The sequence below is a fragment of the Equus quagga genome, chromosome 6, assembly GCF_021613505.1.
Source record: "Equus quagga isolate Etosha38 chromosome 6, UCLA_HA_Equagga_1.0, whole genome shotgun sequence".
NCBI lineage: Eukaryota > Metazoa > Chordata > Mammalia > Perissodactyla > Equidae > Equus > Equus quagga.
This window is the reverse complement of record NC_060272.1, coordinates 100,038,462-100,059,872: the sequence shown is the minus strand read 5'-3', so window position 1 is coordinate 100,059,872 and position 21,411 is coordinate 100,038,462. Positions and strand designations below refer to the sequence as shown.

At 35.8% G+C, this 21,411-nt stretch overlaps 1 protein-coding gene across 6 annotated transcripts in view; it reads right to left on the bottom strand.

The window, feature by feature from the left end:
- Window positions 1-425: 425 nt before the first annotated feature.
- The window catches only part of ABHD17B (abhydrolase domain containing 17B, depalmitoylase), a 44,038-nt gene continuing 23,052 nt past the window's right edge, over window positions 426-21,411 (bottom strand). For 5 of the 6 annotated variants that reach the window (XM_046664231.1, XM_046664232.1, XM_046664230.1 and 2 more), the window contains 3 exons: window positions 8,441-8,910; window positions 4,527-4,706; window positions 426-1,964 (listed from right to left, as the gene is read on the bottom strand). In XM_046664231.1, the coding sequence (XP_046520187.1) occupies window positions 1,745-1,964; window positions 4,527-4,706; window positions 8,441-8,907 (867 nt within the window). In that variant the 5' untranslated portion in view covers window positions 8,908-8,910 and the 3' untranslated portion in view covers window positions 426-1,744. Of the gene's footprint in view, window positions 1,965-4,526; window positions 4,707-8,440; window positions 8,911-18,749; window positions 20,306-21,411 lie in introns of those variants that run through there. The other variant, XM_046664228.1, reaches the window with a different exon arrangement.

Here is a 21,411-nt window from a genome sequence, read left to right as displayed (position 1 = left end):
TACAAATCCTCTTCAGCCCTTATCTAAATAGCAATATTTGTGCAATGAGGTGTCTGTCTCCTCAGCTACACTGTGAAGTCTCTGAAGAAATGGTCAACGTCTATCTTTATCTAGCATAGGGTTTTGCATGATTTAGACCTTCAATAAATATTTGTCAAGTGAATACGGAATTAGTATGATCAATATATTGATTTTCTCAGGTAAACAAAGAAAACACTTAGCTAAATTCTAGGGTGCAAGTTGGCCAAAGAAGAAAGTGCATAGGCTCAAAGATAATATTGAAGAGGAAAAGCTTCTCCAAAAGACGAAAGTGATGATAAAATTTAGAAAACCATAGAACTCTGTTCTATAAAGATGAATGGTAATTTTTTTTCAGTCTTTATAGGAGAGGGTGGGGAGAATGGAAGAAGGCAAACAAGCACAGCTGAGTGGTATACTTGTTGTTTTACTGTTAATTTGACACATCTGAACCAAAGCATTCACAATACTTGATATACTTTGAAGAGAATCATATACTATAGTCTTAGACATAACCACAGAACAAGCAGAACAATTAAAACTACATAAGGCCTTAAAATATATCCACAGTGTGTATTATTTCAATATTCATTCATTTACAAATTAGACTACATACCGTTAATTTTATTTTTATTTTTCTTTCATTGTTTTATTCAGGCAGGATTCATTCAAGGAAAGGCAACTTAGTTTTTGTGTGAGCTTTATTTTTTACTACATTGGTTAATATAAAAGTTATGAATTAAATGTTTTCTTATCTCCTGCATCCAGGAGTGAATCTAAGAAATTCTCAGATAGTAATCCAAAACAATAGGTCCTATTCTTAAAAACAGCCAAAGTGAAAAGGGACCAAATAGCCAGTCTGTTTGTGGTCTTGAAGAACATCTAATGGACTTTCAGATTTTCTTATTATGAAGAGTACTTCAATTCTATGAGATTAGTCAAAATTTAAAACAACATTGCATATGAAATCATTCTCGAAGCTCTAAATGCCTTTTAAGTAACTAAAATGAACATTTTAAGTAGTTGCCTCACAGTACCAAACTTATAAATCAAAACTAGTTAAAATTCAGTGCTATCATGACTTCTCATTTACAAGGTAACTAGTTGGTAAATTAACAGATGGTGTAGAAATTAAAGACTTAATTATTTTAAAGGAGAAAGTGTATGGTAATGAGGGAATACAGAAAATTCAATGTATTTTACAATAAAATAACCATTTAAACCTCTATCCCTGTACAACAGGGTTTAGGTCATCTCTATGAACTTGCGTATTTTCTTACAATTTATTCTGAGTACTTGAATTGTTTTTGATATACAGCTTTTTATTGAAAGAATATTACATTTGTATACCAGGATAAGATTTAGTACATTGAGATGTTTTAAAAATATTTATAAATTTGTTTCTGATATGCAAAAGCATTTAGCAATACTTTTACAGCATTTGATTTTATAGAATTAAAATTTCATACAGTACTCATTTTGATGTTTAAAAAAAAAATTCACAGAAAAAATATAAATTACACAGCCTGACTGCATGATACTGTTATTTCCAGTTTCTAGTTCTGGTAATTAAAACCTTCATTAAGTCTGTTAACAAATCATTACCTGTACATTTATGAAGGCAACTGACATGATTTGCAAACAAAACCTTCAGGTTTTATGTTATTTACCAAAGAGTGCAGTTCAGCAAGAAAAGAAAACCCAGTATGCAAATTTACAGAATATTTTACAAATTGACCAGTTCCTGTGACACAAACTGTTTCAACCTTTCAAGGTACTGTCCATAAAGTTCCACATCATTGTGACCTGCCCCTTCAACCCACAGAGGCTCCACAGGTCTTTGGCAACGCTCAAACAATGCGAGGCCATGTGAAAAGTCAATGACTTCATCTTCAGTCCCATGAATTATTAATACTGGAGAGGTTATCTTAGAGATTTTGTCAATGCTGTAGGGAGAAAAGAAGGGGGAAAGTCAATAAATTAACTATGAAAAGGAATGCAAAACAAATTTTCTTGTGCTTCATCAGAGAATTCAAACATCAGAACTGTCTGCCTTGAATCAATCCAGAATGAACAGATGCCTCTTGGACTTCAAATAAGATTCAAAAGTGACCTTTATATACTCTCTACCTTAAGACGATTTGAGGAAGTTACCTTCTGCTTTGAGGGAATCACTCAATGGTTACTGTCACCCTACTGCAATGCTGATGTTTAGCCCAGAGAAACTCAGGTTGCAAGGAGAGGAGGAAACTAAGGACCATTTCAAGTATGTGCTAACTTCACACCTCTCTGCACTCATTGTATTTTTCTCCCCCTCCTAAATCTTCTACTAAAATGACCGCAAAACTTTTGTTTGTTTTAGAGTATTAACTCACAAAAATAGGGGTAATGTAATAAAACGTACCAAAATTTTGGAGCTGGAAAGCAGAAGAATGTGTAAGATAACAGACTAAAAGTATAGGAGAAAACACAATTTTAAGAGGACAGGATGTAAAGAAAAGAACCAACCCAATTTATTCCACGGAATACCTCAGAAGGCGAGGAACTGACATGGGAATGAAGGCATGTGACTGGAATCCACAGAATTTGTTCAAAGTCTGCTTAAGAAATAGTTTAGACCCCCTTCCCACAGGATCTTTCTCCTTCTTTATGCAGCTAGACAACTGCGCTCCACTCAAAACTGGCAGCTTTGTGGACTATGGGATTGCCAGACACAGTTTAAGGCAGAGGTGTCATAGAGACTAAGTAAACATAAACATACTGGCTGCTATGAACCCATTTTCCCTATTGGGCTCTCAGAATGCTGGCGGCCAGGCCTTCATCCTCCAAGCGGGAGTTTTATAAAGAGTATTCTTTGGAGACTGTATCCACTATAAGAGGAAAGATATATAAATGCTGACATGGTGAGGTGGGGATTCCCAACTAATTGGCTTGACTAGATCACTCTATGATAAAGCTCACAGTTAACAAGCCTTAAACAGCTGCTTCACATCAGCTCTTTAGTCTGTCACTTGTATGCATATATGAGCAAACAACCAAGAATTATCAGAAGTCAGAGAACACTTTAAATATAAGACAGAGATAGAGCAAAACAATCAGAATTCAAAAAGACAATTCAGAGGAGACAGTAACTACCCAGAGAAGAAACCTTACAAGTAAACAAACAATTCTTTAAAAAAATTCTTAGAAATAAAGAGATAAGGTATTATAACCATAAAATGAGGATAGAATCTTGAAAAGGAGGAAAATCATCAATGAGAGAATTCAAGCCTGCATCTGGTAAGGAAAAAACGCTTGGGTATACTATTTGTTGTCAAATGTTCAGTAGTAGAGGAATTAACAAAATTTTTGTAACAACAACAAAGAAAAGGAAATGTATGATCTTTTTAAAACAGGTTACTGTTAGTGCTGCCCTCCTCTTGGTGCAGCAGAAATGAGAGAGAGAGCTAGAAGAGATACAAGTTGGCAGTAGCATTACCACAAATACCTCCTTATCATTCCCACCATTCAGCTAGACAGAAGCAGTATAATTAACGCATATACCTTCCAGTCTACCATTATCTAAAACAAAACCCCCAAATAAATGTAAAAACCAAAACCTCCCACAGCCTGCTCTGGTTACGCTCCCATAAGCTTCCCTACAAAAATGATCCCGTACTAGCTAATGATGAAAAACATTGTTTTTGAAATGACTCTTGCAGTTGTTATAAAGAACCAAGTGATGACTTGGCTTTTGGCCTATCTATCATTCACAAAAAATCCTTTGTATTGCTGCCAATTAGGGAAAGAAAGGAGACCGAAATTTGCCAGCTTCTCACTTCTTGCCTTCTCTCTTTCTTTGAGAAAAACAGGCCATCAAATTTTTCCAACTATGAAGAGGAGCTGGTAGGAACTACCCTCCTGTCTTGAGAAGTATGAGAAGTAGCTTTTCTTTCAAATCTGTCTAACACTGTATGTTTATAAACTTTGGGGTGGCAATACTTATTCTATTTCATTTAAGACAACTTCTTTGTAATTCACTCCTTTTGTGAATCAGATAGCATCAATTAGACATCCTTCACTCATTTTTATGCATGTGTCTCGTTTTCCCTCAACTTGCTCCTCTCCTCCAGGGTTATGTGTCTTGCTGAATGGTACCATCATCCATTAGCAGCTCAAGTCAGAAACCTGTATTCAAATCTTTTGTTTAGCATCCTATATCCAGTTTGACACTCAGTTCTCTAAATTTTATTTCTCAAATTCATTCTCTTTTCTCCATTACTAGTGTCAATGCCTGGGGTATAAGGCCCCCTTCAGCACTTTTCACCTGGATTACTATTGCTCAAACATTTCAGCCTCCTGACAGGTGGCCTGCCACCACCCTCTTCAAAATTAACTTTTCATAATTTCTATAACATGTAACAGAAGCTCATAGCTGAGCTAACTGTATCATGAATACCTTAAGTGATGGAAAAAAAATTCCCTCAAATGTTTCTTTGAATTAAACTATTTTGAATATTAATACTTACTTTGGGAATGCATCAAAACAGTAGGTCTTCTTGGTATCAGGAAAAGCAACTCGCATTCCCGAGGTCAAAGGAGAATGAAGGATAACAGCAGCACTCTCATACCGCGCGGCAAGATCCACAGACGGTACGGTCCCTATGCTTTGGCCATATATAATCACATTTTCAGGGCGAATGCCGTATCTACAAAGTTCAGAAGTTTAAAAAGAAAGAGTTGGACAGTTGGAAGCTATGAAATATTCAATCATTTCCAAGGATTTAATCTTATCACAGAATGACAACATGACAAAATGTCAACAAACTTACATTTAAAGCTTAAGTTTCTTAGTTATCACTATCATATCTAAAGCAACAGTAAGATCTATATTCTTAGCTTATTTTATCTTTCAATTTCATCCTTTGAAAAATAATTGCTGAGGTCTTCTAAAATTTCAATCTTAAGAAATGAATTTATTAAAGCACCTATACAATTCAATGTAGCATTTTCTTTTTAAAAGATTGGCACCTGAGCTAACATCTGTTGCCAATCTTCTTTTTTTTTTCCCCTGGTTTTTCTCCCCAAATTCCCCCAGTACATAGTTGTACATTTTACTTGTGGGTCCTTCTATTTGTGGCATGTGGGACGCCGCCTCAGCATGGCCTGATGAATGGTGCCATGTCCGCACCCAGGATCTGAACCAGTGAAACCCTGGGCCACCGAAGTGGAGCGTGCGAACTTAACCACTTGGCCACGGGGCCGGCCTCAATGTAGCATATTTTTTACTACATTTGGAACACATTCTATCATTAATATTTCAATGGATTGATGTTTAACGGATATTTAGTGTTTATTTTCCATTCAATATAACAAAAGTTCTTTATTTCTCTAGACATCAAAAGTGACTCATTTTATTTTCTGAAGTTGCTCATAGTGATGAAAATACTACATATAGTTACAGTACGGAATGAATAAAATATATGCAGCATCTTAGCCAAGAAGAAATTACTATTTTTCTTGAAATTTGCCTTTACTTACTCATAGAAATGGATTAATGACTGAAAAGATAAAGAGATGAATGAAGATTCCAAAAGCCATATGGTTCAGTTAATTATGAACAGACATCATGCTAAAATCTCAACAGCATGCTTTACTCACTTAAAAAATGCTTCAAATTTAAATGTGTGAACTCACTCACTCAGTAATATTGGGTACATACTATGTTCCCGCCACTGTTACTTGTCTACAGTGTAGTTGTCCCAAATATAAACTACTGCAAGTGTAAGTAAGGTGCCTCAGGAACTAATGGGGTTAAGGGTTAGAGTGACATCAAATACGCCTTTCCACTTTAGAAGTCTCACAGCAGTCACTTCTGGCTGCTAAGGGCCATCTGCACAACAGCTTCTAGTCGTTTGAGAAGTTAATAGAGTTTTCCAAGTATCTGAACATTCACCAGGAAGAGCAAGACGAACCCCATGTGCTCCTTATGGCCCTTTCCAGGGGCACAGGACTATTTGAACCATCCAGATAGTGACAGACCACCCCACAGTTTCTTCCAGTCAGGCCTACACAAGCATTTGGATACGTCCCCAAGGGACGGTTCCATCTACTGCACACTGACTCTAAATTAGAAAAGTTGTTTTCTTTACAATAGACCTAGGTGTACGCACTTAACAGGAATAAAGAAATTCGGAAAATGAACTTTAGTAGGATCACCCTGACTCCTCCGGCTGCATGGTTTCTGTTAGCTGAAGAGCAGCACTGTTGGTGGTATCGATGGGTTTTAGGCTAAAGCTAGCAATGGCAAGGCTCCAGAGTAGCAGGGGCAGCTGCCAATTTAATATCAGGTCTCAAAAGCAATAACAGAGTTTCAGAATAGTACAAGTTAGAAAGGACTTTAGAGACCATCTAATCTAGTTCAGCTGCTTACTGAGCAGATGTTCAAAGTAGAGTAAGTTAGTGACAGACCTATAATTAGAACTCAGGTATCCTGACTCCCAGTCCAGTATAGCACACAGATAACGAACTCAAAGACTGTAGGGGAAGGCTGCATAGTGAATATTAGTCTCTTATTTTCTGTTGATTGATCAGAATTTAAAAAACAGGTTATTATAGATATTCAATTATCCTGAAAAGGAGATCATTCAAATAATAATCAAGTTCACTACTTTTCCCTTCCTGGTTACTTAAGCCCTAACTTTTCACTTTAACCAAGTAAAGAAAATAATAGGCATGAATTCTAATTGCACACATTTTATTAGATGATAGAATTCTACACTAGTCATCAAATATTTAAAAAGATTAACTAATAAAGACTAGAAATCATTTTAGAAAGTTTCCTTCAAATTGATATCTAACAAGATTAAAAAATAATAATAATAAAGCTGACCACTTGCAAGAGGGGATTTTTTTACATAAACATAGAACATTGAACTACATACTAACGCTTTATTTGAATAAAGTTATCCTTTTGTGTTACTTAGAAGCACTAATAATGAAAGCTATCTGCTTTAACTTATTAGCATCCTTAAAAACTATACTAATCCACTGAAGTTATACTTTAAAAGAATGAATTATGGTATGTGAATTATATCTCAATAAATCTGTTATTAAAAAAATATCCTACTTTCCTGACAGTTACTACACTACATTCATCTGGCTGACTCTGAAAAGCAGGCACTCACGTTTCTTTGTCTGTAGGCCTGAGGGGACTGACATCAGTATACCTGAAGCAGATTTTGACTGTTCATTTAATGTAATTTTTAAGTTTATACATTTTTACCACCCTCCCCTCCCCAACAAGTTCCTTATCTACCACTTATACTACTACCATCTATTTTTTCTTACTCACCAGATAGATGTTTTTGTATCAAGTGATCTACAAATCCCCTTTATATAGAACTTTGCTATGAGAGTATAGCTTTATTATATATCTTGGAGGAGTAAATGTTTCTAAAGACATTTTTTAAAAAGGTTATGCCTATAACAAAATTGAGGAGGTTCTGCCTAACTAACTGAAACTACTAATATTTAAACATTAAATTAGGAATGGTAGGTTTTCTTTACGTCCTCTAGCTTTAGTCTAAAATACTCTGGAAGTCATGCAACTTATCAATGTATAATATGAGGAATAATTTGTACTAAGATATCTATTTATTGTACATTGTCTCATGAAAAAATACACTCAAGTCTACAAAACTACAATACTTTTCAAGAAAAATTTATAGGTATCTTGGTGACTAGAAAAAAATCAATGCAATTTCTGGTTCCCAAAAATGTATTCTCTGTTACAATCAGAGAATAATTGACATAGTAAGAGAATTTACTTAAATGATTTATAACATTATTTTTTTCATCTGAGATCATTCTCCAATTTGATGAGTTCAGAATGCAGAGTAGAATCTCACTTTTACAGAATGAATACTTTAAAAAAAATAGTTCCAATAAGGTATCTTTAAGTCATACCTTCTAAGAGATAATAATATAAAATATAAAAGAACACAGACTCTGGCTTAGGATTTCAACAAAAACAATCTAGCCTCTTACATTGTTAATAACAGATCAAGTGAATATTAGCTAAATCATTGTTTACTCTCATTCCCTTGATATGTTGCAACTTTGAATTATCATTTTTATATCACACTCCAATAAGTTTATAAAACCAAACATTTATTATTGGCTTAAACTTAAGAAAATCACACACACACATATGCACTAACACAGACACACAAACATGACCTGTCTTAAAAAACCTTCTATACTATTTTACAAAATTTAAGATTACAATTTAAAAATTTAACTCTTCATAGGTATATATTGGTAAATGTAATCTCTATTTAGTACTTCAAGAAGTGTTGTAAAGACAGCTTTTATTCTGTTCTTATACAGGACAACTTTAGTTAACTATCACTAGTGTGGAAAATTCCCAATCACCATTTACCTTGTCCTAAGAGCAAGCCAAGCAGCTTCTATGTCTGCATAGAGGTTCTTCTCCGTTGGTTTCCCGGAACTTGCACCATATCCAGAATAATCATATGAGAATATATTACAATTAATCCGTGATCCCAGTCCTATGTAAAAGCTGCTCATCTGACCAAGATCAACAGCATTTCCATGTGAGAAGAGTAAAGTGTATTTGGCATTGGGCGAGCAACGCACAAACATGCAGGCAATTCTGTTGCCTTTACTGGTTCTAGTCATGAAACACTCAATGGCATCTTTTTCTCTAGAAGAGTACTGCCAGTCTGCTCGCTCTGATAGGTGTAAAGTCCAGCGGCTTCCACTTTCATCACACATTAGCGTGTAAGTTGGATCAGGTGGCAAAAATGCTAATTTTGAAGCAATTTTCCCTGGACAAGGTGGACAGCAGAAGAGGCAACATAGCTCACTAAATGAAAGATTATTCATCTTCTGAAAAAGAAAAGGAGATAGCAAATGTTTTAATCACTGAATGTGGATTCTGCATTCTTATACAACACAAGGTTAAAACAAAGACACCACACTAAATTCTACTGGTGGTCAGTGTCTACGATTATTTCAAGTATCCTGCCTCAAGCAGATTTTTGGCATCTTTCTAGAAATACTTTAAATCCTGAGGTGAGACAAACATTCCTGACCAGGACAGACTCAAATACTATATGACATGTTTAAATAGTAGTGATTATATCTTATATTTAACCAAAATATGAAAAATAATTCAAAGAGTAGACATAATATTTGTTATTTCTCCACAAACAACAACATAGGAGTATGCAATATCTTGAGTGTGGTTCGTAATTTCTACGGAACTCAGTGAAGAGTCTCAGAGTCTCATGGAGAAGCTAGGGATTTACCACGGCACGGCACATGTCTAAGAAGAGCATTTATGAAGCACCCACTATCTGTCAGGCTTGGTGCTAAGTGTTCTCTGTGTACTGCCACGTTTAATCCTCAAAACAAGCCTGTCTCTTAGTCTGAGGAAAGAAACTTGCACAAGGGAAGGCAGTGGTAGAGCCAGGACTGGGCACCAGGCTCAACCACTGTCCTCCATCACTGGCCTCCACTGCCTCAAGGGCTCACGACACTACTGGTCTCAGAAGCCTATCATTTTATCCATAGTGCCAGTGACCCAAATAACCTATAAAACATTAAAATGTAAATAAGTATGTAATTACTGCACAAACTAAAAAAGCTATAATATAAAGTCCATTATGGAAATAAGGTAAAATCTGCTAAAGGTAAAATTTCCCAAATGATTAGATGGGCAGGAGCCTAAGGTTTGGAGTGAGAAGGAGCTGAGGTGGAATCCCAACTGTACCACTTCCTAGCTGTGTGCCCTTCGGCAAATTATTTACCTTTTTGACCCTCATTGTCTTCCTAAGTATATGAGGCCAATGCCTACACTGACCAGAGCAGTTGTGAAGAATAACTACAATTGATATAGTAAAGGCACATAATACAGTACTGGCCACACAGTTGGCACATTCAGGGCTGACCCACTTTCTCTTCTGTCTTTTTCATTGATATTGTTAAAGTATGCAGCTCATATTAGCTCAGGAACAACCATAAAGTAATACTTGTCTGCCCTACCGGCATTTCCTTCTAGCTTGTTTTTTCTCAAATTCCTCTCTCTTTTTAGCCGTAGACCATTGCTTATTTCCAGGAAGAAGGCATTCAAAACAAATACCTTCCAGAGGTTTGGTGGCATCTAATTTTCTCCAAAAAATCTAAATACAAGGATAGGAAAAAATGTGCATCATGATACCAAAAATGAGAGGAAATCACCTCACCTTTAGGTTGACTAAAGAGGTGAGACTATTTGGCAAGAAAGAAATGCCTTTTTCCTCACTACTGAATCAAAATCTAGTCTACGCTGTGGAATACAAATGTGTTAATTTCCCAGTATAAACTAATCAGATAGAGATACAAGGGTAGAAGTAACATAAAAGGCTTCAACAGATGAGTACGGGAAGGGCAGAAAAGTGTCTCTGGGATATTGGGAAACACCTTTACTTGCCATTCTATCTTTATTCTTTTCCAGCCTTCAAAACAAATACAGCCTGAAGAAGTTAATGTCTTAGTCTGGTTGGAACAAGAGTTACACAGAACAGAGATGACAACCAGGTGTCATCTCTAGTGCTAACTCTAACTGGCTCCATTAAGTGTTGTGCTGAGAAGGATTCTGAGGGCATGCCCGAGGCTTGGCAGGCAAAGAATGTGTGATAAATTAGAGATGTATGCTACAGAATTTGGCTACAAATTTATTATCCTGCTCAGGAGGATAAAGGACCTGGTGAAGAAGATAGCAGGGAAGGGAGTTCAAAGGGTCAGTTCCAGAGAAGGAGATGACCTAGAAAAAGAAGATGAGGTAGAAGGTACAATATGTCAAGGCTATCTGTTTAATAATCTGCCTATGTTTATTTCTCGCCCCCAATCTCCTTACATGCCATCAAATGCTGACCCACAACAGCCTATTAAAAACTTGATTAATAAGTAAACTGTAGATAGCTAGACCATGGTCCTATAATTTACCTCTTGAAAACCTGAAGACTTCTATATACTGTAATAAAGTAATTTTGAAATAAATCTGGCTGACTGAACATATTTAATGCTGCAGAGATGCTTCTGGGGAAGAACACCAAAAGAAAAAAGCAGATGGGAGAAAAGCTGCAGTGCCAGAGTCTAGTCTAATGAAAAGACAACGTGACCTTCTTAATGTTGGCAGAGGAAATTATTCCCACCTCCACCACCCCAAACTCAGAAAACTGGTGTCCATTTAATAACAGAAACTAGCAAATTATTGCTTTCCTAATAAGAGGCTTGGTATAGGGCAGCAAACACACACTTGCTTAAAAAAAGTTACTCTCTCCTTTTCTCTAAGTGTGAAAGACTTCACAATAAAAAGTATAAATAAAACAGATGAACCTAAGTTTTAGTAGGACTAGAGCTGAGCAAGTTATGAGGGAAAACATTTTATTCTCCCCCTGACCAGAGGAAGATTTGCCCTGTGCTCACATCTGTGCCCACCTTCCTCTATTTTGTATGTGGGTCGCCACCAGAGCACGGCCTCTGCCGAGTGCTGTAGGTCTGTGCCTGGGAACTGAATGCGGGACGCCAAAGCAGAGTGCACCAAACTTAACCACTAGGCCACAGAGCTGGCCCCATTTTATTCTTGATAAAAATTTTAAAAATTATTGAAATAACTTGTTAAACTTAAGATAATTTTATGTTCAATTTGTTTTATATAAAACTCACCTGAATAAAAATATACGTTTACTAGTTCTGTCTTGGCAACAAAATTTGAAGAGACAAGGCAGCAAATACTCGTAGGGAAAAAATGATAGACATCTGAGAGCGCCAAAAAACCATAAAAGACAGAGAAAAAATTGAATAATTTATACCAGAATTTTTGATCTAGACAAAACAAAAATTTAAAATGTTATAATAAACTTGAAAAAAAAAGAGAGAGAGAGAATGCTTAAAGATGAAACAGAAAAAAGTGTCAAAGAAAAATTCAACTAGAATCCCTCGTATTGAGATTATCTGACACAAAGAATTAAACTGATGGCTTGGGTACAAGAATTGATAATAGCCAAAGAACACATTAGTGAGCTGGAAGATCAGGTTAAAGAATTCCGAAACGTTAAATTTTTCAGGGAGAGACGGATGTAGAGATAGAAAATATAAAAGGAAAATTTAAGGAGGATAGAAAGAGAAATATCATTATCAATACTGTAAGAGTCCCAGGGAAAAAAGTAGAGAGCAGAAAATAAAGATAAGACAATCTAAGAATTTCTCAGAATAAAAGAAAGAAAATTCAGATTGGAATAGCTTAGAGTGACAAACGGTATTTAAGAAAACTGTCAGCTAGACAAGTTATAGTAAATTTTAAAATTGCCAGAAACAAAAATCTGAAAATTTCCAACAGTCACACTACAAACCAGAAGACAGTGGAGGGATAGTTTTAAAGTAATGGAAAAATAAGCTTTGAATCTAGAATTTTACATAGAAATAAAATATTATTTTAAAATGAGGATAAAATAAAGATATGTCCAGGCATACAGAAACTCAGAAGGATTACCAAACCAAGACCCTCTTTGAAAAACTCTAGCAAGGAGGAAAATAAATCCAAGAGAATTCTATGAGATATCTGAGACCTGACAAATACAGGAGAGCAGTTAATATAACGTATTTTTTTAATAAGTAAGCAATGGAGAGAAAAAAAGCAAAGTATATCTCTAACACTTCAGAATCAAAACTTTGGAGAATACTAATAAAGAGAGGATTGGAAGAAGAGTTAGGAGTATTTAAGAAGCAAAAATGTGGGGCCGGCCCAGTGGCATAGTGGTTAAGTTCATACTCTGCTTTGGTAGCCCAGAGTTCACAGGTTGGGATCCCAGGTGTGGACCTATACACCGCTCATCAAACCCTGCTGTGGTGGCGTCCCACATACAAAATAGAGGAAGACTGGCACAGATGTTAGCTCAGGGCCAATCTTCCTCACCAAAGAAAAAGAAAAGAAGTGAAAATGTGCTGGGGCACTGGTCACTTGACTTGTTCAGAATGATATTAATATTGATAAGCTTAATGCATGGAAGAAAAACATGAATATAAGTATGACTTTTAATAAGTCAGATACAACCATCATAAAAATTACAGCTTGTAGGATACACCTGAAATAGTTCTAGCTATTTATTACAAATGTCTAGCTTTCAATATTTATTATCGTGTTAAAATCAAGGAGTGTAAGCACAAATAAATAAGAAAAAAGAAATTAAAGGCAGATATCAACAAAATAGAGAACAAAAAGCAAAAAAGAAATTAACAGACTCAAAAGCCGATTCTTAGAAAAAGCTTCTATTACTACTAATAGCAACTAGCATTAACTGAGCACTTACTAAGTGTCGAGTACTGTTCTAAAGACTTATCATATATCAACTCATTTAATACTTTCAACAACACTCTGATATAGAATTATCATTATACCCACTTTGCAATTGAGGAAATAGAGGCATAAAGGTAGTTGTGTAACTTGTCAAAGGTCACATAGCTACTAAGCAGTGGAACTGATAATTGGCAGAATGACTCTTGGGCCTCAACTCATAACCACTATTTTGTGGATCAGACGAGAATGATCAAGAGAAAGAGATAAGCAAAAATCAAAATACTATTTGGAAAAGACAGACCTACAGACATAGTTTTTAAAAATAAAAAAAGCGTCAATAAATTAAATAATGTGGATGAAATGAATGAATTTCTTGAGTAAATAAAAGAACAAGAAACAATTAAAAAATGGACAAAGGATTTGAATAGAATTTCTCCAAAGAAGATATACAAATGGCCAATAAGCACATACAACATGCTCAACATCATTAGTCAATAGGGAAATGCAAATCAAAACCACAGCAATACCCTCTTCATACCCACTAGGATGGTTATAATCAAAAAGCCAGATAATGACAAGAGTTGACAAGGATATGCAGAAATTAGAACCTTCATACACTGTTGGTGGGAAAAAAAATGGGGCAACTAATTTGGAAAAAAGTTTGGTAGTTCCTCAAAAACTTAGACACAGAGTTAGCATTTGACCAACCAATTCTGCTCTTACATATATAACCAAGAGAAATGAAAACGTATGTCCACACAAAAACTTGTACATTAATGTTTACAGAAGCATAATTCATAATAGCTAAAAGGTGGAAACCACCCAAATGTCCATCAACTGATGAAGAGACAAACAAAATGTGGCCTATCCATGCAATGGAATATTCTTCAGTCATAAAAAGGAACAAAGTATTGATGCATGCTACAAAGTGGATGAATACTGAAAAAACTGTGCTAAGTCAAAGAAGTCAGTCACAAAAGATCATTTACTGTATGATTCCATTTACATGAAATGCCCAGAACAGGCAAACCTATAGAGACAGCAATAGATTAGTGGTTTGTCTAGGACTGTGGGAGATGGGTGGGTCAGGGAACAATAGCTAAAGAGTATGGGGTTTCTTTTGGGGGTAATGAAAATGTTCTAAATTGATTTGGGCGGTGGCTGGACAACTCTGCTAATTTATATTAAAAACCACTGAATTGTATATTTTAAATAAGATTGTATAATATGTGAATTATATCTTAATAAAGCTGTTACCAAAAAAAGGTCTTTGGAAAGCTAAGGTAACTCTGCAAAGCAAGAGCAACAGTACATATGTATTTGCAGGGTAGCCGGGAATTTTCCCTGCCAGATATTAAGACAGACTACACAAAGTTAAAAAACAAAGACACACTGGTGCTGGCACAGAAACAAATTGACCTAGTAACAGAAGACTGAGCTTATAAACAGACTATGCATAAAAGAGAATCTCCTATGACACAGTTGGTTTCTCAAAGCAGTAGGAAAGGATGGATTCCTTAGCAGACTGCACCACGAACATTTGCCACATGGGCAAAAGTAGATCCGACCTCTCAGTATGCACAAGACAAACTCCAGAGAGATTATAGGCCTAAAACGCAAAACTAACACAATGAAAAAAATCCACACAACATAAAACATTGGTAGATTTAGCTTCAGTCAAATTAAGGATTTCTATTCAGTGAAAAACGCTTTGGGAAAGATGATTTCTTCATCCAAAACTGACAAAACTGAGGGCTAATATCTAGAATATAAGGAACTTCTACAAAAACAAGAAAAAAACAGGTAACTCAAGAGAACAAATGGGAAAAAGACATGAATAAGCAATTTACAGGATAAACACGGCTAACAATATGAAGAAAGGTCACTCTCAACAACTGTAAGAGAAATGCAAGAAATATCACTTCAAAACTATAAGAAAAACAAAAATTAGAAAACTGAGTAACAGCAAGTACTGGTGAGAATGGGGAAAAACAGGAACCTTTGTGAACTGCTTGGTAAGCCATTCTGTTTACCTATGACCCAGAATCCAACTCTTGGGTAAGTACTCCAAAGAAATAATTTCACAGGTCCTTAAGGTAAGATATCCCAGAGTGCTCACGGTGGTATTATTTGTATCAGGGTGTAGGAAGCAACACAGAGTCCATCACTGGGGAAATGAGTAAGTAAATGTGTTGGGGGCAGATAATAGAATATTATGCAGAGTCAGAAGTAGTGATTTTGATAACTAGAGCTTAAAAATACAGTACTGGGTAAAAAACGTAAGGAATAAACTGAGATCTGTAATACCATTAATATAAATTTTTTATATCTTCAAGAACAAATATCTAAGGACACGTATATCTGAGTAGATGCTTATGGAGGGGGAGAGCGAAGAGGACGTTGAAAGGAAGAAAATAAAAATTAAAACGAGAGCAGGGCCTATGTTTATAGATTGATGATGATAATGTGCTATAAACTAGACTAGAAATTCCAGAGGGCAAGCATCACATCTGCTTGCTTACCACTGGACCTTAATGCCAAGCAGAGTACCTGACACATACAGGGTTTCTAATATTTTTTGGATGAATGAGTTAGTAAATTAACAAGATTAACTCAAATCTCTGTACCTAAGAAGCCCCTACACAAAGAAAGAAAAAAGTTTACTAAATCATATGTTAAGAAAGGAAGCAAATATTTTTTTGACAATCACTTAGGTTTCTTGTATGGGGGCAAAAGCGAGGCAGTCAAACGAAAATCTACGAACCTAAGTGTTGGTGGGGAGAATGCCGGCGGGAAAAGCACAGCTAGTTACTAAAATCATTCAGTGTGCTATGAAGCACAGAACAGGACAGTCTTCCAGGAAGGAAGAAATCTTGCCCCTCCTGAAATTAATTCACAAAATGAAAGGTCAACTCAATGTTAAACAGATGGCCCATTGTGAAAATTAAGGTTTTCCTTTTGGCAGGCGACTCTAAGGTTACTTCACTTATAGCAGGAGGAATTTCCTAAAATTGCATGAAATAATAATTTAAGAACCTGCTTCTCTTGGTAACTTTTTCCTGCTCAATGACAAAGGAAAAAAGATGAACATCTGAGTATTTTCTCAGCAAAACAGGAAGACCAGTGTTAAAAATGTCCCTAAATAGAATGACCTACTGTATCCCCTTCCTCTCTTCTGACAGAAGAATTACTGAGATGTCTCGTCAATTCCTAACGTAACAACAATTACTGAGAAAACTCTCCCTTCCATCTCCTTTGTTAATAGTTTCTTGGTAATGCAGATTGACTCATATTACTACCATCTACAAAGGACACCTGATTCTTTTAGGGTTCAAGATTTTGTTCTAAGAAACAGAACCAGTACTCAAGTCTTTTAAAGGTTTTAGAGATAACACTTTAAAATGCTTATATCTTTTCTTCATTTTGTGTGCTATTTTGACAACTGTGCTCTATATAGTATCTATGCTGATTTAAAGTTTTACCCAATTTAGAGTGTTGGTAGTATAAGCCACTTAAATTTTGATATACCAGATTTCTTGTTAAGAACTATTTTCTAATGTTCAAGATGAATTACTTTGAATTTGGCTTCATTCATGGATAAATCTGGGGAAGTACTACTACATATTCTATCCTGTAGAATGTCAGAATTTATCATGTCTCCTAGAGAATCTACAACTATTTCCAGTTAAATGTAGGCCCATCTATTTATCAATCAGGCTTCTGGAAGTCCTAATGATTCATGTTTCTAGAGATTATTTTTTTAAGTTATAAACAGAGCATTCAAAGACAAAAAATAATTGAAAAAGGGAAGACTGCACAAAATGTAAAGAGTGGTCTGTTTGCCACCATAAGAAAAACAAACAAACCCACTTTTGATACTTACCTTTGGTAACAAAAATTAAAGCCTGATGTTTTTTAGATAAACTGACAGAAGAAACCAGAAAAGTAAAGTAAAATTAGATTTATAGGAGAGCCTGACTAACACCAGAAATAGACAAATGAGGTGGATGTTTGATTATTAACAGTAAGAGGTAGCAAAGATCAGAATGGACTAAAGCCAGAAGTGACGGCAGAGAAGATATTCAGCTACAAAAAAGCAGGGGGGAAATATCAGATTTTAGGTCAGTTCTGTACAAGGGGGTCAGGGCCCAACACACCTCAATAGACTGATCCAAACAAAATCACCATAATATCACTATACAAAAGTAGTCAATTATATAACAGCTCAGTAGCCTAGGAGCATATAAAAACAAAAACAAGGGAAATTAAACTTCCTTCAGTATCTACGGAGGACATCAAGTTAGTCAGGCACTGCCACCCTAAGATCTAGTATGTAATCTGCAGCAGCATTTATGAAAGTAGAGCAACGGGTGAAACGAAATAGGTCTCAAATACAAAAAACTTAGTGGGCAATGTCAAAATAAGACTCTTTTCCCACTTGTGAGAAGAGTTGAGGTTAGACACAGAAAAAAAGTTGAGGTGAAGATGGTAAGCATCTCCCAAAGATATCAAAATAGTCTCAATCCTAGTGTGAGTTATGAACTTGCTTTTTAGTAAAAAAAAGTTAAGCATAAAGATCAGAAGTGAGGAGATGGGATCTATGACAATATTATAGTAGAAGATGGAAATCAAGGCTGAAGAGCTTACAAGCCATGCCAAGCAAACTAATTTGGATCAGAAGTCCTACACAGGTCACTGTAGCCATTTCTATACATACACTTTCCCTTCGTTTCTTAATACTTAATACTTACTGCACTAACATAGGTGCCACTAACTACAAATGGCTACTTAAATTAATTAAAATTAAATATGCAGTTAATTAAAATTAAATATGCAGTCACACTAGCTACATGTGACTAGTGACAACCAAATTGCACAGTACAGAATGAACATTTCCATCACTGCAGAAAGACCTAGCAGGCAGCGCTGAACTAGAACCTTTCAAATTCAGGCAGTCCAGAGGCAGAGCATCCATGCTTCCTATCCATCCTAGCTTGAAATGCTGGAACTCCTTTCCTTCCTAGCCTTTCCATCAAAGTACATACAGGCAATTTTTATAGGCCCTCCTGTTGAACACTGTAAACTACATAGAACTAAGTGAGATTACCTACACAACAGTTTTAAAAGAATCTATCTTGACAAAAATATTACATCCAACCCAATTCTAATGTAAAAGCCATTTTATTAAAAATCAGCAATGCAAGAAAATCAATTAGGCTACCTACACATTTTAATGCATGGTTTTGATGTGTCAAAGGGATTCATGTTCTTGAAAGGTTCCCTGTAAGCTCGAGTTGCAAGTAAACCATAAGAAACTATAAAAACATTTGTGACAATTAGCCAACTAGTTTCTGAACACAGCCCACAAAGTATTCTAAATACTTACATTCCCGATGATCCACTTAAGCAATGGCCTAATGAGGGAATCAAGTGTTTCGGAATAGGCAGGGCAGGTTGTGGATTTCTGCATACTCTAACATCACAGACTCCTATACAGCGTTTGGTGACTGGAAAGTGCAATTAGCTTAGCTTTCAAAGTCACACCTCTACATGTTGCTGAGCATAAGCTAAAACATGAACAGACACAAGTTTTCCCCCACTTAATCATCAGTTTTTTGGCACCTCTACTGAAAGACTTTCCAAAACATGTTCATCCTCAAAGTTCACAGAAAAGCTATCACAGTACATTGGTAGAGACATTCCACAAATACACATTATTCCTTCCATGTTTCTAAGAGGTAAAATTTGTTTCTGGGAAACTTTTCAGGTGAACACTTACTCAACACATTCCACACCATGTAATACCCATCTATAGCACAATATAATCTAATCAAAGTAGTCATAAATTTCAGAAAATTTAAGGATTATTGATGATTATCAATGATGAACACAATCTTTTTCAAAAAGAGGGCTCATACTATTGGTATCTCAGTTTGAACTTCTAAGAGTTATAAAAAAGACTATAAAACTATTTATGGTGAACATTGTACATGAACAAGTATCCAATCAGCCATTCCTCACCAAGTGGTAAATAAATTAAGCTGTTGCAATAAATCAAAAAACTACCAAACAGCACAGCCTTTGTTCTCAGGCAACTGAAATTAGTGTAAAATATACTGGAGCCAGAGTAAAAAGATAGAAATGTACATGGTGATAACACTACCACTACATTCAAATAATTGTTAAACAAGCTGCATAATTAAGATTTAATATTTTTAAAAATAACACTGTAATTATAAAAGTGTTACAAGAAATGGTTTCAAAAAATTCAAACCTCATAGGAGGTTACAAAATAAAAACGTCTCTCTGCCAAGCTAATATAAGACTGATTAAAAGTCAATTTAAGAATTCGGTTTCCTAGATACTCTCCCCAACTCAGAAGACCAGAGGTTTACATTGGAAGAACGCTCTGAGGAATCATACTAATCTGAAAGAAAGATCTACAGACACTAACACGGGAGGTTACATGGGGAAGTCGGGGGAATGGGAAGGATGCGTGCAACAGTGAGGGAGAGTTATATCCTTTTCAATAAGCGAGATGTCAACATGCAAGAAGGAGAAATAGAACATTGTTTCCTAGAGATATAAACATCAAAAGAATCTTTCAAAAGAAAGCAAATGCCCCTGGGAAGGGATATATCAAGGAGATAGGGGACCCGGGTCTCCCAATTTTTGTAACAATCTTCATAGAATCATTTGGCCACATGCTTGTATAAATTCAAGAAAAATTTTAAAACAAAAAGTCTCTCCCCTAATTCCAACCCCAACTCAAATCAGACTCAATCCCAGAAATGACAACTTCGGGTCATTTGTTTTTAGTCCTGTTTTTCACTACTGTATATTTATCCTCTATTATCATAATGTATCTTCATTAGGAAAGATTCAGAGAATTTACCCTATTTTTCTCCCTCCTCTGCTCATTCTGATTTGTTACTTTTAGTTTTTGCTGGTTATCTATTTATTTATTTTTTTAAAGACCGGCACCTGAGCTAACAACTGTTGCCAATCTTCTTTTTTTTTTTTCACTGCTTTTTTTCTCCCCAAATCCCCCCAGTACATAGTTGTATATTTCAGTTGTGCGTCCTTCTAGTTGTGGCATGTAGGACGCTGCCTCAACATGGCTTGATGAGTGGTGCCATGTCTGCGTCCAGGATCCAAACCAGCAAAGCCCTGGGCTGCCGAAGCGGAGTGTGCAAACTTAACCACTCGGCCACGGGGCTGGCCCTTTACTGGTTATTTTTATAACTTTAAATATTATACATGAATCTCCATTTCTTGTTTCACCAATTTTAGGAAGTTTCTACTGGCTCCCTATGTAATCATATACCATTAATGTTGGCTATATAATTACTTTCACATTAAGTTTTTTATTATTTTGTTTTATAACTATTTATAACTGTGTTTTATCTATAGATTGATTTTGTAAAATTGGGCAACAGGCCAAGTGGGCCAGGCTGGTTGCATAGTGGTTAAGTTTGCACACTCCCCTTTAGTGGCCCGGGGTTCACTGGTTTGGATCCTGGGCGCAGACCTAGCACTGCCTGTCAAGCCATGCTGAGGCGGTACCCCACAAAGAAGAACTAGAAGGACGTACAACTAGGATATACAACTATGCACCGGGCCTTTGGGGAAAGAAAAAAAAAGAGGAAGATTGGCAACAGATGTCAGCTTAGGGCCAATCTCTCTCACCAAAAAGCATACCTTAAAAAAAAAAGTTGCAGACATAAAAAGAATATATTCAAAGTGTTAAAAGACTGAGAGCTGACACAATTCTTAAAAAAAAAAAATTAGGCAGCGATAAAAATATTTACAATATTATACACTGCCATCCAACCAGAGGGATAAAACCCAGAGAATGAGTAGTCATTTTGTCACTAAATTCCAAGTGTTAAGGTGTTTATACTGTGGTAATTGCTCAAAAATAAGGCATGTTTCAATTTACTTCATATTTGGACTTTCTGAAGAGACTTTAATTTTCCTGGAGTTTCTACCTTTTTTTTAATTTTCAGAAAATTCATAAGCCTTTATCATATTTAACACATTCTAAC